Raw genomic sequence first — 21,681 nt, 5'->3', positions numbered from 1 at the left:
CTATCCAATTATTTTCACACCATTATTAAGTAAGAAAACAGTAAGTAAGTAAGAGATGGAAAACACTTATCTTTAAAGAATATTCCTAGAGGATCTTTAAAAAAGAGCAACAGGGGCGCCTGGGTGGCGCAGTCGGTTAAGCGTCCGACTTCAGCCAGGTCACGATCTCGCGGCCCGTGAGTTCGAGCCCCGCGTCGGGCTCTGGGCTGATGGCTCAGAGCCTGGAGCCTGTTTCCGATTCTGTGTCTCCCTCTCTCTCTGCCCCACCCCCGTTCATGCTTTGTCTCTCTCTGTCCCAAAAATAAAATAAAACGTTGAAAAAAAAAAATTTTTTTTAATAAAAAATAAAAAAGAGCAACAGAAGTCAAGGAGTGGTATGTCCCTCACTGGCTAACAAAAAATACTGTATATATATTTTTAAAGATAAAAAGAAATCACATAGACATTTACATCTATTTCAAGTAATAGTTGATCAAGCAAATCAATTCTTTTATCAATCAATACAAAACAAATGATTAATGAAGAAATAATTCAGTTAATTCCTGTTACAGGCTCTCATTAATATTTATATGTATATTTTATAAGACTATATTAAACGCTTTAACAGTTAAATCTGACCTTGAAAGTGAAACTTATTACGAACCAGTACTTAAAGGCTTTAAATTTTAATTATGATGTACATGTAAATCTTCTGTGCCCTGGTTTCCTTTATATAATAAGACAATTTATTATGAACTCGTTTCTATCCTAAACAGCACCTGAGTGCTCTACATACAGTGAATGCTCAATAAATGACTTAAATATCTTGTGACTAAAAAAAGCATTTCTGAAATACACGGGTTTTCTTTCCATCTTTGAATCACATTACGAACTACATTCTCTTCCCTATAAAAAAAAAAGGAAAAAAAGACAAAGCCAAAGAGGGTTATCAAATGGAAAAACATGCACAAAATTAAAAAATCCTTTATTCCAAGTCTAGTAATGACACTGTATTTTTCCATTTTAGGCCAATTTCTCTGCCCATTTTCCTCAAAATTACCCCTTCTATAAAAATTTTCAGTCAGTTAACAACGAATTTCACAGATGAATTAAAGTATGTATTAAAGTGTGGTAATAACATAAACAAAACATTAAAATTATTGAAACACTTTACCCAGGTGTGTATTTATACAGATACTTAAACATATAAAAGAAGTGGTTTTCCCACATTAACAGAGGGCACAGATGCCAATCTAAATACAAATAAAACAGAGTATTCAGCATCACAAGTAAGCTAAAATGTATGTTTACATGAACAGAAAGCCAGTTCAGCGTTTGAATTTCAAATTCTATTAGGCCTCAAAATCTATACACACACACACACACACACACACACATCAATTCACTTATTAAAAAAAAACTGCAAATGCTAATGTTTGATTTTTACACTCTTGCTGTAGCCAAGGCAATCAGCACATTCAATTTTACGACTTGGTTAATTATTTGTTTACCAATCAAGTTTAAACTGCTTTTGTGACAATCTTTACATATGTTACATATTTAAACACAATAACAAAATCATGAACTGAACTGAAAGAAAAATAAAAGGGCTTTATTGAAAAATTTCATTTAGCTTTGCCTTTATCAAAGACAAAAAAGATGTTCTAAATAGGTAGTAGTACCTTTATCCACATATAAATACATATTTTACATTAATACACAGTTTAGAGATTTGGCAAATGCATTTTAATCTACAGAGTCTGCAGTGGATTGTCTTTTGTCATTAAGATTTGAATTCAGAACATCTTAAAAAGCTAAAGTTATATCCATTTCAAATTTTAATATTTTAAGAGTTAAAAAGTCTCCCCTCAGTAAAAATAAATCCATAAAATTCTATCTTAAGCCATTTTAATACATAATGGGGGGGGTAAGTCATACATACAAAAAAATCTGTTGGCAAAAACAGTAAATACTGAGCAAATAATTTTAAAGCATACATTTTATTAATCTTGAAATTAACAACTAGAAAGATCTCGTTGATCTACCACCAAAAGAGAAAATCTGATCAAATATGTATTTCAGATTTTTATACTAGATAAATTACAAAAGCCATCTTCTAACAGTATATGAACAATTCAAAGTTCTTAATTTACCTTCTATAATTGCTGCTATAACCTTTACCACGGGGTGAAGGGCCATGTACGAATCTACATGTGTTTCCATAGAGGCAGTTGCCAGTCTTCAGCCAATTACGGCACTGTGTCTAAGAGACAGATATTACTATGTAAATTTCAGATTTATTTCTGGATAAACGACGCTACAGGGACAAAATTAAAACAAATTCTACCAAAACTCCAGATAACCTGAGATACATTATCCCCCAAACAATAAAAATACCAGGGAAAAAAACATGAAAACTGTGACTCCTCACTCCTCTTTATGCTACTCAGTTTTAAAAATTTACTGAACATTCCTACAATACAATAACCTGTTCACCTTTATGATACAAATCAGTATTTCAAGAATAGGATTATAAGACAACCCCTGTGACTGTTCTAGTGACAACTCACCTCTGCTGTACTGCCAGTGCTGGGTCCGAGCCTCTCAAATACACTGGGTCTTCGGGATGTGCTATCAGATATGGTCTTGGTATTTTCCACTGTGACCTTCCTTCTAATTTTTGACATTTTGTACTACTTTAACCAAAAAGAGAGAGAGGCAAAACTGTAAAATTCTTCCATTTTAAATTAACTGAGCCTATAACTTACATGTAGATAAAGCTGTAGATCACACTGCAAAATTATGGGGAATTTTTCTCAGGAGAAAAAAGGCATCGGAGAGGTCACAGGTAAACAGTTGGTATCTTCTAAGGCATACCTTCTTAGTAAATTTATAACAACTTTGGAACCTGTTGGCTACAATTTTACCTCTTCTGCAGAATGAATAATATTCTACTCATACAGTTTTCAAAGTACATTCAACCTCAGAAAACACACTGTAAAATGTTTAGTTTCTACGTTCCTTATAAAAGTTTCAAAACTTAGTTAACTATCCTTCAAGGAAAAGTTGTACTATCATTCTCTATCAACTACTTAACGGGAAAAGCTATGTCAAAGAGAACAGGAAATAAGATCAGGTGATAGCAGAAATTATGCTTTATATGGTTCATGACATTAGGTATATTCCAAAAAGCAGCTTGGGAGAAAAGTGAAAACTATTTAAGTATTTTCTCCACCTTACAGACCTTAAAAAAGAACAGTCTATTCAAGGACATTTATTTTCCAATTATATACATATAAAAAAAAAAGTCATTGTTGATAAAATGACTTTCTTTCAAAATGGAACAGGCTACAGAACTAGAAGTCAAGATGTTTCTATAATTTATATACCACACTGACATAAAAATCAAAGATGCTAAAAGTGATGAACAGGCTACCTTACCATTTAGAAATAAGAAAGACAAATTGTACAAATATTTTACAAAAGTAAATAAAACATTTAAAACTGAAACCATAACAAAACAAATCCAAGTATATAATCAGGTGATTCAACTGGAAATGAAAACGTCAGATAACAGTATTATGATATACATTAGAAAACAATATTAAATTCCAGATCTAGAACAACTTAGTACATCACTCTGGGAATTGGGTAAGAGCTGCCTAACTAAGACTCCAAAAAAACCACTAGCCCATTCAAATTTCATACAATCTAAATAGCTGAAATCTTATCTATAGTCAAAAGTTACTAGAATGAACAATCGCAGCCAAAGAGGCAAAAGTTCCATTTGGTATAGAACTGGTCTCCATGAAGTTCACAAATTCAAAAAGCTCTTTAATGTGGTTTCAAAATAAAGATATATAATTTGAAAGGAAATTAAATCATGAGAGTACCAAATCAAAACTTTAAAAAAATTATAAACAATATTTGGTTTAGTTAGATACTTCTTTTCAGGTCACATTTTTAAAAGAATCCTAAGAATAAGGACAACATTTGACAAATGAACAAAAGATAATGAACCAAGAGAAAAATAGGAAATGATAGGGTAGTTTTAAATTGGAAAAAAAGGTACAGTCTTATTCTTTAATATAAAATACAACCATTTTATTAATTAATATTTAGTGATTCAAAGAATTCAGAAAATAATTTTAGTTACAAATTTTTAAAAATTAGCATAGAGTGTCCCATAAATAAGAATTTGCTGCAACATGAAATCACATATGTGTCAAGTGTTCTCCGAGTAAGGAACTTTACAGCCAACTGTACATTCAACAGTTACTACTGTAAGATAATCTTTGTAATGAGAATTTACAGAGTAAAAGTTGGTAAAATTTCATGTACCCATTTGATTTACCAAACTAAAATGTTCTTTATAAAGCTGAAAGCCAAGATAAAGGGAGCTGAGGAAAGATCTACAAAACGTAGAGCTTTGATTAACTGAGAAAACCACTTTTTTACAATTTATATCAGAGCAGGAGGCAATAGTGAGTATGTCACAAAATATATAGGGAACGTTTAGAACAAAAGCATATTTAAAGTTTCATTATATGTTATTATAAGTACTAATACATAGATGCACATTATAATCCTCATTCACTAATTCAATTTTTAAAACATTTATTAATAAACTTAAAATTGAAGGAGTTCTAGAAGTTCCTTATTAGCTATTACCAGTTATTTAGAACTTGGAAAACAGGCACACCACCCCACCACACTGCCTCAAGAAGACTAACCCTAACCTTAACGTATTTCCCTGCACTCTCGAAGGAAATAGTTCTGCTCACAAAACTCCTATATATCTCCGCTTGCCAACACTTCCAACACACCCTCCTCCAAAAAAAAAAAAATTAATGGTAGTGCTTTCCATAATCGAGGCAAGAAGCCATTTATTATTATACCTAAAACACTGGTCATCTAGCATCTCCCTTCTTGTTTTTCTGAGGGCTCCTTCCTGCTCTGTAATCTGTTGCTTGGATCAGGACTCCACTACCCCCCTGACCTACCACTGAAAACCACAGCTTCTCGCTAATGCTAGATCATTAACATCAACTTTGAAGATTTCAAAAGGTTCAGACTATACGTCAAAGATATTCAAGTGAGGACTAATGACTGAATCGTACACCCCTTCTTGTATTCTTGTCACTCTTTCCCACAGAGACAAAGCTGCTTGTACCGGTGACATCAAGAACTAGTCAAGATTCACGTACGTAGTGATTATCACTAGAACTTTTAGCTACTGTTGAGTCTCCCAACTTAGGGGAAAATAGCAAAGAAATAAAAGTCATATTCTCAGCATCCAACAGTATCAGACCTCCTCTCAAAACCGCACTGACTTTGAACACCAAGTCTATGTTATAGGGAGGTCGTGGACAGAAAAAAAAATCTGAGGCAAAGGGACTTGAACTTTCTAACTGAAAGGAATAGGAATTCTTCCGATCATCTATCTAGGAACTTCCATCAGTAGTCATCAATAATAAGTTACCTAAATATTATTACTGAAACATTCATGATTGGCATAGACAAAATGCTTCATGTTTGCAAGGAAGACAAAATATGTTTTAAATCCTGTTTGTCTAAATATATACACAAACCTGCAATACATGAAAAGCATTTACTCATATATATTAATTTATTACTTTAAAAGTATGTTACCAATTAATATGACTTAATTAGAATTTTCATTCTAAAAATTTGGGCCCTCAAAGGCAAATAAATACCACAACAGAGGGGCACCTGGGTGGTTCAGTTGGTTAAGGGTCCAACTCCTGATTCGGCTCAGGTCCTGATCTTACCGTCTGTGAATTCGAGCCTTGCTCAGTGCAGAGCCTGCTTGGAATTCTCTCTCTCTCTGCCCCTCCCCCTGTGCAGTCAGTCTCTCTCTCTCTCTCTCTCTCTCTCTCTCTCTCTCTCTCTCTCTCTCTCTCCCCCCCCCTTTCTCTCTCTCAAATAAACAAATAACTTTAAAAAAAAGAAACACCATAACAGAAGAAAATATAGATATGACTGAGGGGGGGAAACCTTTTTCAATTAACATCTGAACACGCTTCAATAAGCAAATGCTTCAAAGTATATGAGAAAAGTTAGAAACAAGGAAATTAAAAATGTAAATATTTAAGTCTTCCCTATCTCAGAGACTTTAAAAGCTCTCCCCCCAGATTTGTTTTCAAATTATTCTTTGATTTCAAACTGTCATCACACTTTCACCCACATCATCAAGTCTTTCCCAAACACCATCATTGTCAAAGCCCAGGTGACACTGGTGAAAGTCTATTGACTTATTTTCCTATTTCTCCCCTCTATTTGCACAGTAAATAAATATCAAAATTTTCATGATATCTTTTCAACTGAAAAAAGAAAAACAGGGGACACAAAGTTTGATTCTATTAAAATATAACAAAAGAGGGTCTTAATAAATGGAAACTGTCCCTCCTCTTCCCCCAAACTTACAAATATGACAATGTACTCAAAGCTACATACTACATAAATATGGCTAAGAAAGGAGAAACATATAGAAACCTCTTTTTAAATTATTAATTATTCCTGAAGCCTAATTACTAAAATTGTGTCAATAAAACATGTATCAATTCTAGTATCCTCACTACAATACAGAATGACATCTTCTTTTTTTTAATGTTTTTATTTTTGAGAGAGACAGAGCACAAGGTGGGGGGGCAGAGAGAGAGGGAGACACAGAATCAGAAGCAGGCTCTAGGCTCTGAGTTATCGGCACAGAGCCTGACGCGGGGCTCAAACTCACGAACTGCGACATCATGACCTGAGCTGAAGTCAGATGCATAACCAACTGAGCCACCCAGGTGCCCCTAATTACATCTTTTTGAGGCCTCAACTTCCCTTAGCACAAACGAAACCATAAATTATTTTAATCTGGATGAGTCGTGGCATATTAGGAAACTGTCAAATAATTAAACAATTAAAACTACATAAATGTACTAACTGGTACTAGAAGAAACCACTACCCACTGAAGTTCTAAAATTAAAAGGCTTACATTAAAAATAAGGTCTCTTCATATTTATAGTTCATATTTTTGAAAGAAAAAACAGACCTCAGAAACGTATTTGATGCATAATCTGGGAGAATATTTTTAAAAAGAACTTTCTAAAACAACCTTGCATGTTACTTGTAAATAGACTAAAACAATTCCAAACTGAATTCCAAACAAAACTAACAGAACTAAATTGACTACACTTCTATGAGCAAGGCAATACTGCAGCACAGTGCAATAAAAATAATTTGTTAAAAAAGACTGCACAGAGAATAGCCAATGCTGGCAACTAGGATAAAGTGAAATAAATTAAACTGCAACATACACACTACCAAAAAAGTATAAAGACACTTTCTACAGCAACACCAGTTAATTTTCAACTGTTGCTAACTAGCTCCAACTCTATATGAAATGGAGAGTGGGGTTGGAGGAAGTGGGGGAAACATCCACTAAAAACCAATTCTTCAAATAAATGTAAATTAAACAATTTTGCTTTCTAATTTAACTGCCAATGCATACTGTAATACAAATTAACACTGACAACTTGTAAAAATTCTAATAACTTGTACATAAGTGGAAATAGCATCACTTATGGATTTTAGTGTTAATTTACTAATATGAAAATTGGATTTGCATATCTTAAATATGCAATCAACATTCATTTCGAATCAGCAATGATTAGGAAGCCAGTAAGAGGCATGCATTTGATAAAACTGGATCGTAACAGATCCACACGATAAAAGTCTAAGTTTCATGGTGCAACTATTTTCACAGACACAAACTGCTATATACCAGCATCAATATTCTTAGTAGTCTCTTGTTTAAATTGTCATGATATAATCTTAACATTTCAGTAAGAATTGGAAAATATATTAAAATCTACAGATTATATCCACAAAACTCTCCAAAATATTGTCGCTTAGGTACTAAAGCCAGTTATTTCAAATATTACAGAACTAGATTCCGCTAACTGGCACCATAAACATTTAGATTAACTGCAACGGTATCACGGTCTTTGAAAAGTGGAAGTGTGAAGATATTTTCCAAACTTTTAAAATTGTTTTTTTCAAAAAAACCCAAAACGTCTCAGACAGTATACGTCTATAATTTTCAGAGTGGTTCAAATTATCTGAAAACTTTGTAATATAACCCAAAAGCGTAAGCCGCTACGCTCCACAAAAAAAAGACCCTACCAATATCATTCAAGTAATATCAACTCTGAATAATTTTCCAGCCACATAAATTATTTTAACCTGTTTTGGAAAGAGATCATGCCAAACAACAGACCCTCTCGTTTCGCTCCACTTTCCCCGGTTTCTGACAGGTTGCCAAAAGTAACTACCTAGGGAATGTAAAGATAAAGCAGCACTCCTCAACCTCCAGGACCCAAATCTCTAAATGACCACTGTCGGGCAATAAGCAAGACCAAATACAACCAACAGCAAGATAATTTTTCCTAATAGATCTGGAATGCGTAAGAGGGAGCCTCTAAATCTAAGACCATATTCCTGCCCGCTTCCAGCTTATACAAATGCGAATACTGCGCCAAGGGTTCCCAAGCCCACAAATGGTAGTGTCCCGGCACAGCCTTTTGTCTGAATGGACCCGACTCCGTAGACAAGCTCGCCAGAATCAGTACAAGAGCGAGAAACGAAGCCTGAGCCGAAGGAGCTATTGCACAGTTAAGGGTGGGATGCTGAAGGAGAGCTAAAAATCCTGACGTGACCCGAGCGGGGATGTAGGACAACTCGGGGCCTCCCCATCCCGGGTCCGCCCAACGCCTTTCCCCCAATACCCACACCAATTCACACAATTCAAGCTTACCTCCTCCCCGAGCTCCTGTCGCAAGCTCAGTCGGGAGGCGCTACCGCCACCACCGCTCCGAGGAGCGGGGGAGGCGACTCTCTGTCCCCGCGCCTGGACCCGGGAAGACGACGACGAGGAGAAGGAGGTGCGCGCGCGACTCCCGGGAACCGGCCCTCCGCTGGCGACGGGCCCCCGGGGTGGCTGAGAAGCAGAACCCGCCCGCCGCTTCGCCAGGGTCAAGTGAGACTGACACGTAGGAAGAAAAAGAACGAAGAGAGACTGGAGAGTAAGAAAAGGAAACGAAAACACTACCAGGCCGCTAGGAGAACCGACTCAAAACGCCGCCGGAAGTCAAGTGTTTGCCCTGATCCCCTCTAGACCGCGGCAGCTTCCGGCCTCCAGATTAGTCGTCAGCGCGCAGGCACCGCCCCTTCGGAGACACGCCCCCGGGCGTAATGTCGGCTCCTAGGAGTGCCGGGGAAATCATCACGTCTGTGATAGGTGAGAGACCCCCGGAGAGGCGTGCCCGAGCCAGGGGGGGGAGCCAAGGTTGCCAATAAAAAGTGAATCTAAGAGAAAGAGTTTACGCCTTTTATTATATGATGTCTTACAATAAACAGCTGTAGTAAATGCACAAAATGCCACATTTGTTGTTGACAATAACTACAGCCATTCATTCGTGTGCTCAGCAATGTGCACTGAGCGGTGATAGACGGTGTTTGTACTGTTGTTGACGCTCCTCCGCTTTCTGGGCCTTCGCTTATTACTGTAGAGCAAACGAGACACGGTTGTGTTTTTAACGGCGCAAGGCAGTTCGTTGAAAATTTGGAGCAGAAATCTTTAATGTCCTAACCACCTTTCCTTTTGTGGTCCAATGATCTGCAAAAAACTAGTTATTAAAATTGCTCGAGGTCGATGGTCAAACGTCCTTAAAGAAAAAAAATTCGTATCTAGCCTCTTACCTATTTTTTAGAAAGAAAAAAGCAATGTGAGCCCTTTTCTGCCTTAATTTTAAGGTAGCGTTTATTTTGGCCTTTTCTTTGACAAAACCAAGGAATAGGAAAAAGCTTTTCTCAAAACTACGGATAAAACTTTAAAAAGAATTGGTACGATGATTTAGTCTTGTTGGAATCGGTAAATTAAAATATGGGAGAAGAGTGGAAAAATCAAGAGTATTAAACATTCTTGATGACATGCCCAGCTATCTTAAAGACAGCAGCAAGAGCTTCTGTACAGGTGGGTTTGATGTAACGCTCTGGCAGCAAGAATCCATATTTGCCTTTATCTCGAAGTTCAATTGTAAACGAGTATTTTATGCCCAAGTCATAGATCCAGTCATCCGAACCTCCAGGAGCTAGGTCTACAAGAAGAAAAAAGAAATTACTTTTTGAAATACAATGTTTCAAGTTAACTAACAAAATGGAATTTTTCCCCCTAAAATTAAAAATAGCTCTGCTTTTTTTCTGATTATTAAGTAATCTAAGTCTCTGGTAGAAAATGGAGACTGAAGAAAAACAGGTTAAGGAAGAAATTACCCATAACCCTGCCAAAGAGTAGTAATCACTATTAACATTTTAGTGTCTTTTTTTCCCCTCAGTGCATGCTTTAACATAATTTTTTCCTACATAAACAAGATCATCCTATACATGAAGTGTTGTAACATTTCTTCTTTTTTTAAGTTTATTTATTTTTAGAGAGGGAGAGAGTGGGGGAGGAGCAGAGAGAGAATCCCAAGCAGGCTCCACACCATCAGCAGGGGGGAGCCAGACATGGGGCTCCAACTTACAAACTGCAAAATCATGAACTGAGCTGAAATCAAGAGTCAGACGCTTAGCCGATTGAGCCACCCAGGTGCCCCTGTAACATTTCTAAACTTGATCTCTCTGACCATATTTATGTCTTAATGACTTCAAATCTATAATATCATTTTTTCATGATCTCATAGCACTACACTATAAAGCTGGATATAATAATTATTTACTTGGAGACCTTTAGATTTTTTTCTGATTTCTAATTAATATAAACAACTTTACAATGAACTTTCTGGTTTTCACTAATTGCTTCTTTGCTTCTTTGGAATATTCTTTCCTAGAAGCAGATTTACCAGCCTAAGAGTATGTACTTTTTACAATTATGCTACATGTTGCCAAATAATCTTCAAAAGAATTGAACCAATTTATACCTCCACTAGCAGGGTATGAATATGCCCACTTCCCTTCCCATACCATCCACAGGAATCATGTATTTCTGGCAATTCTATGGGTGAAAAATACCATAAAATCGCCTTGTTTCTTTGATTACCGCTGAATTGGACATTTTATTTGCTATATTTATTGTCCATCTTTATATATTTTTCTACTCGATTTTTCTAGTGTATATTTTGCTTATTTTTCTACTCGATTCACTTTATAGATTGTTTATGACAGCAATATTAGTGTTATTTGCCTTGTGTAATATGAAAACTTTTTTTTATTTGCTTATTTCGCTTTTGACTTGGTTTATGGCAGAGTATTTATCTTAAAATATTTTATCTGGAATGTAATTTGGAGAAAGACATGTTAGTAATCAATTAATTTCTTTTTCTAAGTAAGTTGTCAGATTCTCCAACCCTATTAATTGAATAACATTCTTAGAAGTGCCTCCTTTATGAGATACTAGACGTCCTTATGTATTTAAGTGTCTTTCTGTTCTTCCTACTCCCTTCTGTTGATCTGTTTCTCCCAGGCTCTGTTCCACAGTCTTAATTACTACAAGTTTATGATGTGCCTTAATACCTGGTTGGGGCAAATTCTCCTATTAGCCTCATTTTTCAGAATTTTACGAGCTCATCTACCAACTTCATTCTTTCAAATGAAGTTCAAAGTCACTTAACTGTTCATTAGGATTGCATTAAATATACAGACTAATTTAGCACAACTGACACATTTTTATATTGTCTTCCCACTCAAAAACATGCTGCATTTCTCCTTTTATTTATTTTCTTTTATGGTTACCAGTAAAATTTGCTAGGTTTTTCATGTAGATATATGGATTTATTTGTGTGTGTAGACACATATATGCATTCAACAATGAATTCACATACATGTATGTATCTGTATGTATATATATGTGCGTGTGTGTATGTACATATAGAGGGGTATTTATTTTCTACCTGATTATTATTATTTTTTTATATAAGAGGGCTTTAGATTTCTGTGTAGTTAGTTCATAGTCAGCCACCTTACTCAACTTTGTGTTCTTGTTTTGTTTTGTGAGACAGAGTGTGTGTGTGCACTCAGGGGAGTGATAGAAGGAGAGGGAGAGATAGAATCTTAAGCAGGCTCCACACCCGCGTGGAGCCCCACTCAGGGCTCAATTTTGTGACCATGACGTCATGACCTGAGCCAAAATCAAGAGCAGAACACTTAACCAACTGAGCCACCCAGGTGTCCCAAACATTACTCAACTTTTGATTGTTACTAATATTTTTGGTTGATTTCTACTGTTTTCCAGGTAGACAATCATGTAATGTGTAAAGTGATCATTTTTGCCTCTTTCTATACCTATACCTGAATTAACTACAAAGGTACTTACCAAAGCATTGTTTATAATACCGAAAAATATCCATCAGCAGTGGATTAAAAAAGTTATTCAGAACAACCACTATCAATATTTGGCGTTTCTTCTTCTAGCCATTTTCTCATGCTTATGCACACAACCACACAGATGTATACTGAATGAATGAATGAATGAATGAATGAATGAATGAGTGAATGAATGAAAGAGTATGTAGAGATAGACTGATTTCACCACAACAGAAAGTTAGTTTTAAAGCTCTTCAGCCCTGAGGCTCTATGGTTATGCTTTGGGGAACAATGGTAGAGAAGAGAATGGGAATCAAGAAAGCTCTGAATTGTGAAAGGAGGGTGTGGGGTGCCTCTCCGACAGAGCAAGGACCTGGGTCAGCAAAGGTAACGGTGGACCAGTGACATCAAGAGACAGACACACCATGTGGACCAATCTGGCCCCACTTTGTGGTGAGACATTTTAGGGGTAGTTGAGGAGGAAGAGACTTTCTGGACTTTCTACTAATAGGACCTCCAGGGGTAAAGCAATTTATTGAAAATCATATGAATGTGATTATTAAGCTGAATGTATTTTTCTACTCCCGTAGATCATACCTGTTAAAGAAAACTTTGAGGTTTTGAATATTGCCTCAGGGCTTTTACACAAGCCATTTCCTCTCCTTGGTTTTCCCCTGACACCATTGTTGGGCAGCCACTTGTCAGGTGGGTCTCCCAGAAGTGTCACCTACAGAGAGAGACCTGCCTAGGTCACTTCAGCTAAGTAACCTCTCTCTCCTGCAGTCATCCTCAAACCCTTAAGACTATTTTATATTCTTCACATATCGATGGGGTTATACTCTATTTTACTATTTAGTTGTTTACATCAGAGATTGGCAAACTTAACCTGTAAAGGACCGAATAGTAAATGCTTTAGGGTTTGTGGGCCACAAATTATGTCATAAAACTATTCGATACTACTGTCATGAAAGCTATCATAGACAATACATAAATAAATGCGTGTGTCTGTGTTCAGATAAAACTTTATTTTTGGGGAGTGCCTGGGTGGCTCAGTCGGTTAAGCGTGCGACTTCAGCTCAGGTCGTGATCTCACAGTTTGTGGGTTCGAGCCCCGCGTCAAGCTCTGTGTTGACAGCTCAGAGCCTGGAGCCTGCTTTGGATTCTGTCTCATTCTCTCTCTGCCTCTCCCCCACTCACTCTGTCTCTCTCTGCCTCTCAAAAATAAATAAGTGCAAAAAAAATTTTTTTAACTTTATTTTTGGATACTGAAATCTGAATTTCATATAATTTTAACATGTCACAAAATCTCGCTATTTTGTGTTTTTTTCCCTCAACCATTTAAAAAAATGGAAAAACTGTTCTTATCTCACAGGCCTGTGCCTCACAAGCAGTAAGCTGAATTTGACCGTGGGTCGCAGTTTGTGGACACCTGGTGACATGCTTATTTTCTCTTCCTCTTTCTCCATCTCCCCCTCCAGTTTCAAAAGATAAAAATCATTATCTGTCTTCCCAATGTGGGTAAAAAGGAGTCCCCCAATAAATATCTGCCAGCAGAAATTAAATTTTAAGATATTTCTTAAGAGTTTGCCGTATATGAGCTATCATCAGTGTGATACAATCAAAAGACATTTAACTATAATGTACTCTAGTGAGCACCGCCTGTCACTAGCAAGCATCTAATATAAAGAGTGTTCCTCAGATTTGTATAGTGTTCAACCTGTGCAACCTTACACGGTGGCCATTGGCATCTTACACATTCTTTTAACCCTTTATGACCTTTCCTCCTTCAGTCAACTACTATGATGACAATTCTATAATCTCTACTCTGTAGCAATGAACACGATTTCTTAAATACCATTTTGTCTTCAGTGTATTCATTTATTAAGATAGCCTTGCTCAGTGCTGTCATAGCTATTATGCTTCCATTTCTAATTGTCATAATCCAACTATTTTACGTGTGACCTGGTTTAAAGATTCCATTTAGAAAAATTAAATCCACACAGAAAAACCAAACACACGGATTTCTTTAGTAGCTCACAGTTCTCCAAGATGTTAAGAAGAAATACTTACATAAACTTTCTGAACCACTGCCATGTGTATATCTGGTATTTCTATTAGTATTCTCTATAGCACGGACTGCTTCACTGGCCACGAGAGACTGAAATCAATAGAATATGAAATTTCAGTTAATGCGCAGCTTTGGAGCAGGACAAGTAGAAGTTTCTTTTAAAAAATCATCATAGGGGCGCCTGGGTGGTGCAGTCGGTTAAGCGTCAGACTTCAGCCAGGTCACGATCTCGCGGTCTGGGAGTTCGAGCCCCTCGTCGGGCTCTGGGCTGATGGCTCGGAGCCTGGAGCCTGTTTCCGATTCTGTGTCTCCCTCTCTCTCTGCCCCTCCCCCGTTCATGCTCTGTCTCTCTCTGTCCCAAAAATAAATAAACGTTGAAAAAAAAAATTAAAAAAAAAAAACATAGACTCTTCCAGTACATTGAAAATTTGATTTAACTTGAAGAAAAAATAGTTCTCACATACATTTTTTAGGAGTTCATTTCTTATATACAATGAGATATAACTGTATTCCAGAGGCAAACCGCCTGGGGTTACCCTATTCCTACACAAAATCATCACCAAACTTTAAATGCAACCTGTGTAAATACTACAATACCTAATGCTTACTTCGTTTCCTTCTCGCAAACTCCATTCTCTTCTTGGGTAAAATGCCTAATAACTACTAAAGACTCATCACATAAAAAGGATCATGTGCCCAGTGTGGAGCAGGCTAATAAGTCTGTTGTTCCACTACATTTGTTTCTAGCTTATCCAGACCTTTTGCGAAGTTCAGGCTAGCATCTGCTGTCACTCTCTTGAATAACCCAGAGGAGTATCAGCGCATATTATGTTGTACCCCTCCTTTGTTCAAAAAAATTGTAATGGACCTCCACTGTCTACAGAACAGAACACAAATTTATTCTGACATGCCAACAAGCGGACCACATCTACTTTCTGATGACGTCAGTCTCTACTTTCACACCCACAGGGTCCCCTGAACACACTTTCTGCGGGTACGCATCGCCTCCGCTTTGAATGTCCTCCCTTCCCGGTCTGCCTATAGAATTCCTGTCTTTCCATTTCTGGCTGAAAGTGTATCTGTTCTTCGATGGCAATCGCCCTTTATTATTATGTTTTCTTGATAGTATGTCGCCCTTTAAGAGATGAGAAATTCCTCAGGGACAGGGACTTTATCCCCAAGCGTATCTAGCATTTCCTTCTGAATCAGTTAACGAGGCTACCCCCATGCTAGCCCCGTCAGAACTGAGGATCAACCATCTGGGCCAATTTATTCAGTAGTCACTGCACCTCGAATATAGCTACTTGTAACATTTGCTCATGGCTGAGCTCCCTAACCATATCATGTTCTCTTAAAGGGCAGGGTCCTACCGAATGCTTCTTTCATCAGTGTCCGCCAAACACAATAATTTACACCAAATAACTCAACAAAATATGTGTGACAACAGTAATCCAAAAATAAGGGAAAATCAGACTAGTTCTATTTCCAAATCATGATAAATATCCTTTCGTTTCTTCAAGGATGACACCAATAAAGGAGCTTTCCTTAAAAGTTTTCCTTTGAGAAGAAGAAAGAATTGCAAGCATCAACCACATTTATGTTCTAAATGAGCTATTTTCAGGAAGTGCAAATAACATTATATTTGTCATCAGCCACTGCTAGCCCTTAATGTGGCTATAGTTTATTCTTGTAAGAGAACCAGGACATAAAACCAACACCAAAACCAACCAAATAAACAAACAAAAACCCCAAAAACAAAAAACAAAAAAAACACCCCACAAATAATCTAATTAAATAATAGGCAGAGAACCTAAATGGATATTTTTCCAAAGAAGGCATACAAATGGTGAACAGATACATGAAAAGATGCTCAACATCACCATATATCAGGGAAATGCAAATCAAAACTACCATGAAATATCACCTTACACCTGTCAGAATGGCTATTATAAAAAATACAAGAAATAACAAGTGTTGGCATGGAGGTGGACAAAAGGAATTCTCGCGCACTGTTTGATAGGAATGTAAATCGGGGTGAGCACTGTGGAAAACAATATGGAGGTTCCTCAAAAATTAAAAATAGAAATATCATATGATACAGTAATTCTACTACTGGGTATTTACCCAAAGAAAATGAAAACACTTGCTTGAAAAGATACATGATCCTATGTTTATTGCAGCATTATTTACAATGGCCAAGTTATGGAAGTAACCTAAGTATCCGTTGATAGATGAATGCATAAAGATGTGTGTGTGTGTGTGTGTGTGTGTGCAATGAAATATTACCCAGCTATAAAATGGAATGAGATCTTGCCATTTTCAACAACATGAATGGATCTAGAGGGAATTATGCTGAGTGAAATAAGTTAGAGAAAGACAAATACCATATGATTTTACTTACATGGGAAATCTAACAAACAAAGCAAATGAACAAACAAAAATATGGAAACAGAGTCATAAATACAGAGAAGAAACTGGTGGTTGCCAGAGGGGAGGGGGTTGGGAGGATGGATGAAATAGGTGAAGGAAATTAACAGGTACAAACTTCCAGTTATAAAATAAATAAGTCATGGGTTAAAAAATACTGCATAGGGAATATAGTCAATAATATTGTAATAATGTTATAGAGTGACAAATGGTAGCTACACTTATTGCAGTGAGCATAATGCATAGAACTATGGAATTACTATGTTGTACAACTGAAACTAATATAACATTGTATGTCAACTATACTTCAATAACAAAAACATACAAATTTAAAAACATAAAAAGAGCAAGAGGAAAGAGGACCGGAATAATATGAGTAAGAAACAGAACACGACATAAAGATCAGAACTTGGGCAAGAATCAGACTGTTGCCATAACCCTTCCATTGCCTGGAAGGCATCTGCGGTGAGAATTCGGCCAATCCCAGCTACAATCCATCAAGAGCCCTTGCATTCTTTGCCATCAACCCAAACATAGGACATCTGGGACCAAAAAGGAGTGAGGGGTTAGCAGACAAAATGAGTCTTCTTTGAACTTCTGTATCATTCACTACATTCCAAAAAAAGGTGTGTGGGGGGGGTTCTCGCTTCAGTGTTGAAATTGGAGGTGCTTTTACTAGGACCAAACCCCTGGGGGTTAGAGAGGGCAGTGTGCACACAATTCCCAACGTTGATATCAAATTAATGAGTGTCGTACCAGGACTTGATCTATCTGTTGTTGAAAGCGAGGTACCACAAAGCAGACCCACAATTCCAGAGACTCTCGTCCTTGCTGTTAGGGCTTTATATGTAGATCAGTTCCACGGGGAATGGTTCCCCCTGACCTTCAAGCAGTATGTCAGTTATTTTCTTAGATACCCATTTGCTGGACTGAAGTTCTTGTCCACAGAATAGGACCCATTCTTTATATTCCCTCAGTGAACCCTGACCCAGGGTGACTCTCAGCAGAACGAGATCAAAACAAAAAGCATCTCTCCATCTGTCCTCCAGAGGAGAAAATTTTTCCCACAGTTTTTGATTCTTGAACTTGGTATTATTTTATTTCTGAAATGCCAATGAAAAAAAAAGATAATTGAGTAGCACTTACCAGCTCCTCGTGGTCTTTGGTTTTGCTTCTATTATAGGAATATGGAAACACTATCTTCTGGGAGTATGAATGCATACTGATGTAAGCCTTAATGTGGTTGATGTTTTTTCTCAAGAAATTGGCCATTGCCTTCACTTCTGGCTCTGACTCAGGGTAAGGGCCACAGTAGGTTTCCGAGCAAGAGAAACTTGATGCACCTTCCTCTGAAGTGAAATGGATAGAGTGGGATTAGCAAACGCCATTGTAATTTGTGATTTCCCTGACAATGCATCCTCCTAATATCCATGGTGTAAAACTTTTAGAGAAATGGATTAGACAGAGCTCTGTAAAGAACATATTTGTGTTTCTAATTAATTTTTTTTTCAACGTTTATTTATTTTTGGGACAGAGAGAGACAGAGCATGAACGGGGGAGGGGCAGAGAGAGAGGGAGACACAGAATCGGAAACAGGCTCCAGGCTCTGAGCCGTCAGCCCAGAGCCCGACGCGGGGCTCGAACTCACGGACCGCGAGATCGTGACCTGGCTGAAGTCGGACGCTTAACCGACTGCACCACCCAGGCACCCCCATATTTGTGTTTCTATTGAAGCAGATGTTTCTATGCCCTCAGAGCAAACACCCCAACAATCGCTGCCTGGGGACAGCCATCTTGCACCCTTTGTGAAAGTGGCTAAGGACATCTCAGAGATGTCAGCCCTGCCTCCAAACTTGTGGTTCTGTGAGATAAAGAAACCCCATTTTCTTTAATCCAGTGTGAGCTTGGTTTTTCTGATATTTGTAGTTTAAAAATTGCTAATCAATGTGGTCCATAAAAGGAGTCTCATTTGGGAACTCAGACTATACAAGTCTGCCTTCCATACTACTTGCTAAGGAGGTTTGGCAAATAAAAGAAGATGGAATGTTCGGGGCCGGAGTAATGTTTATTCATCCTTTTGAGAAATTATAGTATACATCACTTTGGATGGTAGCCTGCCTCCTACCCCTTCACCTTTCTTCTTTAATTCACAGGGGTGGAGCCTCAGGGAGCCACCTCTGACCCCAAACATTATTCCCGCCTGGAAACAGTTGACTAATCTTGAACTAGGTCCCTAACTTGTGTTCTGTCACTCTGAATCCCTCTGCTGATAACTTGGTATCGAGAGGAAGATCCTAGCGTCAGTCCAGCTGCACTCTAGAACAAAGAAAACACCAGCCGACCTGAAACTCTAAGATTTACACACAGTATCTCATTCACTCCTCTTGGCAACCCTATGAATGAAATACTGCTGTTTCAGGAGATGCAAAGTGAACATTCTTGGCAGAAAGGACCTTTTACGATAAGAGGCTAAGTGGCATATTGTTAATCACCCAGCCTCTTGATCCTAAGCTTGGTGTTGCCATTTAATAGCTATATGGCCTTCGGTGAAATGTTTTAAACCTGCCTAAACCTTGATTTTCCTATCTGCTAAATGGAAAAGTTATACATTTAACGTGGATTTCACGAGGATTCAGTACAACGTATATGAGGTGCTTTGCATGGTGCCTTGTAAATACTACGATTCAGTAATCATTGCTTTTCCTCCTCATGGTCTTTGTCTCGCGTTGTCGTCGTGGTCACCATCATCACCATCATCCTCATGTGGATTAGAGTAAAACAAAAACCCACTGTGCTTTGCAGGGATGAATGGAGAGAGAAAGGACCCACAGAGCTCACTGCAGTCCCTCAGGCCCAGTTCCAAGCTGTTTCTGAAGCTCGTTGCCCTTGTCCTGGGGTTCCATGGTCTACTCCATTATCCTTACAGGTCCTGCCTGCCTCAAGTTTGCTCTGATTTCTGCCTTTTATTTGCAACAGAGACAACCTTAATGTTTGTGAAACATTCTTTTCGGCACAAGAAAATATGTGCTAAACATCCAAGACCTTTCCAAGTATTTCATTTGTATTAGTGGGGTTTTTTTTGTTGTTTTTTGTTTTTTGAGAGAGAGAGAGAGAAAGAGAGAGAGAGAGAGAGAGAGAGAGAGAGAGAGAGAGAACTCTAAGCAGTCTCCACTCTCAGCATGGAGTCCAATACAGGAGTCAGTCCCACAACCCTGGGATCATGACCTGAGCTGAAATCAAGAGTCAGACACTCAACCGACCGAGCCACCCAGGTTCCCCCATTTGTATTTTTAACCAATAATGTGATCAGACCAACCATTCTGATAGTTTTATATCCTTTGATTACTCCTGCCCTTTTCCCCCTGATATATAGTTTTAGAGAGTAGAGATTCTACGTTAGGAGTAGGGGGACATCAAAGAGACGAAGGAACAGGTGGTCCCCTAACATGAATCCTCAGACCAGAGCCGTTCCGTAGAAACATACGGCAAGTTACGTATTTAGGTTTTCAAGTAACTGTGTATTTCAAAAGCAACAACCTATTTTAATAATACAACTGATTTCACCCAATAGGTACCAAGTACAATCCTTTCAAACACAGTCAATACAAAAATTGTTCACGGCATACTTTAGGCTCCTTTTTTCACACCAAGTCTTTGAAATCTGGTGTGTATTTTATACTCACCGCCCATCTCAATTCAGACAAGCCACATTTCAAGTGTTCAGGGGCCACATGCGGCTAGTGACTACTGCAGTGGACAGAGCAGCCTCAGACTCTCATTCTGTGACTGTCATTCTAGAGGTTTCAAGTACTTCGGTAGAAAGATTCATGGGGAGTCAGGACCCTGGAGTCCGGGACTGCTTTGCTCCTAAACAGACATGTCGATCTGGGCAAGCTATTGCATCTGGCTCAGCTGAAGGTGCTTCATCTGTAGCGCTTGGTCTCCCAGATGCCTTCGAGCTTAAGTATTATCTCATCTATGAACCCCGGAATAAAAAGTATCTAGTACAGGAAAGTTCGTAGAAGAGAGAGTAGAGCAGACATTACAGGGACTGCAGTGAGTAGGAAACAAGAAGACATTGCTGAATGGTCACAGAGCTTCTGTTTGGGCTGAAGAAAACTTTTGGAAATGGATACTGGTGATGGTTTCACGGACTGGATATATATACTTAATGCTTCAATGTGCTGAATGGTTAAAATGACAAATTTCATGTTGTATGTATTTTAGCGCCATAAAAGCGATTAAAAAAACACTCCAGTCCCATGGGAAAGAAAGAAAGGATTTTCCACTGTACAATAGCTACCAAAACGTTGCAGTTTAACTTAACATCTTAGAAAATGAGGGGATCTATCTTAGGAAGTTTGAGACCAGAGGTCCTCACAAAATGCTACCTGTTATGGACTGAATTCTGTCTCCCCAAAATTCACATATGCAAGCCCTAACCCACAATGTACTATGTTTGGAAAGAGGCCCTTTAAGAAGGTAATTAAAGTTGAAGGAAGTCATGAAAGTGGGGCCCTGATCTAATGTGGCTGGTGTCCTTTTAAGGAAAGAGAGAGACACCAGAGATGTGCACAAAGAGAAAATGTCAAGTGAGGACACAGTGAGAAGGTGGCCATCTGCAAGCCAAGGAGAGAGACCTCAGGGCAAACCCACCCTGCTGACACCTTGATCTTGGACTTCCAGCCTTCAGATCTGCAAGAAATAAACTTTTCTTGTTGGAGCCATCAGCCTGCGGTATTTTGTTAGCGGCAGCCTGATCGGTCTAAGACAACTCACCTCCATTCCCACCTCCAACACATACACACACACACACACACACACACACACACAC

The 21,681-nt window shown here is 38.1% G+C and overlaps 2 protein-coding genes across 18 annotated transcripts in view; both read right to left on the bottom strand.

Annotated features, from left to right (window-relative positions):
• The window catches only part of ZC3H13 (zinc finger CCCH-type containing 13), a 103,061-nt gene extending 93,860 nt beyond the window's left edge, over positions 1-9,201 (bottom strand). For 4 of the 17 annotated variants that reach the window (XM_043578863.1, XM_043578919.1, XM_043578895.1 and 1 more), the window contains exons 1-3: positions 9,102-9,201; positions 2,550-2,675; positions 2,133-2,242 (exon numbers count right to left, since the gene is read on the bottom strand). In XM_043578863.1, the coding sequence (XP_043434798.1) occupies positions 2,133-2,242; positions 2,550-2,666 (227 nt within the window). In that variant the 5' untranslated portion in view covers positions 2,667-2,675; positions 9,102-9,201. Of the gene's footprint in view, positions 1-2,132; positions 2,243-2,549; positions 2,676-8,807 lie in introns of all 17 variants that reach the window. The other 13 variants (XM_043578881.1, XM_043578903.1, XM_043578926.1 and 10 more) reach the window with 7 other exon arrangements.
• A 165-nt stretch (positions 9,202-9,366) lies between these two features.
• The window catches only part of CPB2 (carboxypeptidase B2), a 50,176-nt gene continuing 37,861 nt past the window's right edge, over positions 9,367-21,681 (bottom strand). The window contains exons 9-11 of the mRNA XM_043578972.1: positions 17,994-18,196; positions 14,423-14,510; positions 9,367-10,149 (exon numbers count right to left, since the gene is read on the bottom strand). Of these exons, the coding sequence (XP_043434907.1) occupies positions 9,965-10,149; positions 14,423-14,510; positions 17,994-18,196 (476 nt within the window). The 3' untranslated portion in view covers positions 9,367-9,964. The remainder of the gene's footprint in view (positions 10,150-14,422; positions 14,511-17,993; positions 18,197-21,681) is intronic.

This window comes from Prionailurus bengalensis, chromosome A1, assembly GCF_016509475.1.
Source record: "Prionailurus bengalensis isolate Pbe53 chromosome A1, Fcat_Pben_1.1_paternal_pri, whole genome shotgun sequence".
NCBI lineage: Eukaryota > Metazoa > Chordata > Mammalia > Carnivora > Felidae > Prionailurus > Prionailurus bengalensis.
Note: the sequence above shows the minus strand (reverse complement) of the source record. Positions and strands in the feature narration are given on the sequence as shown.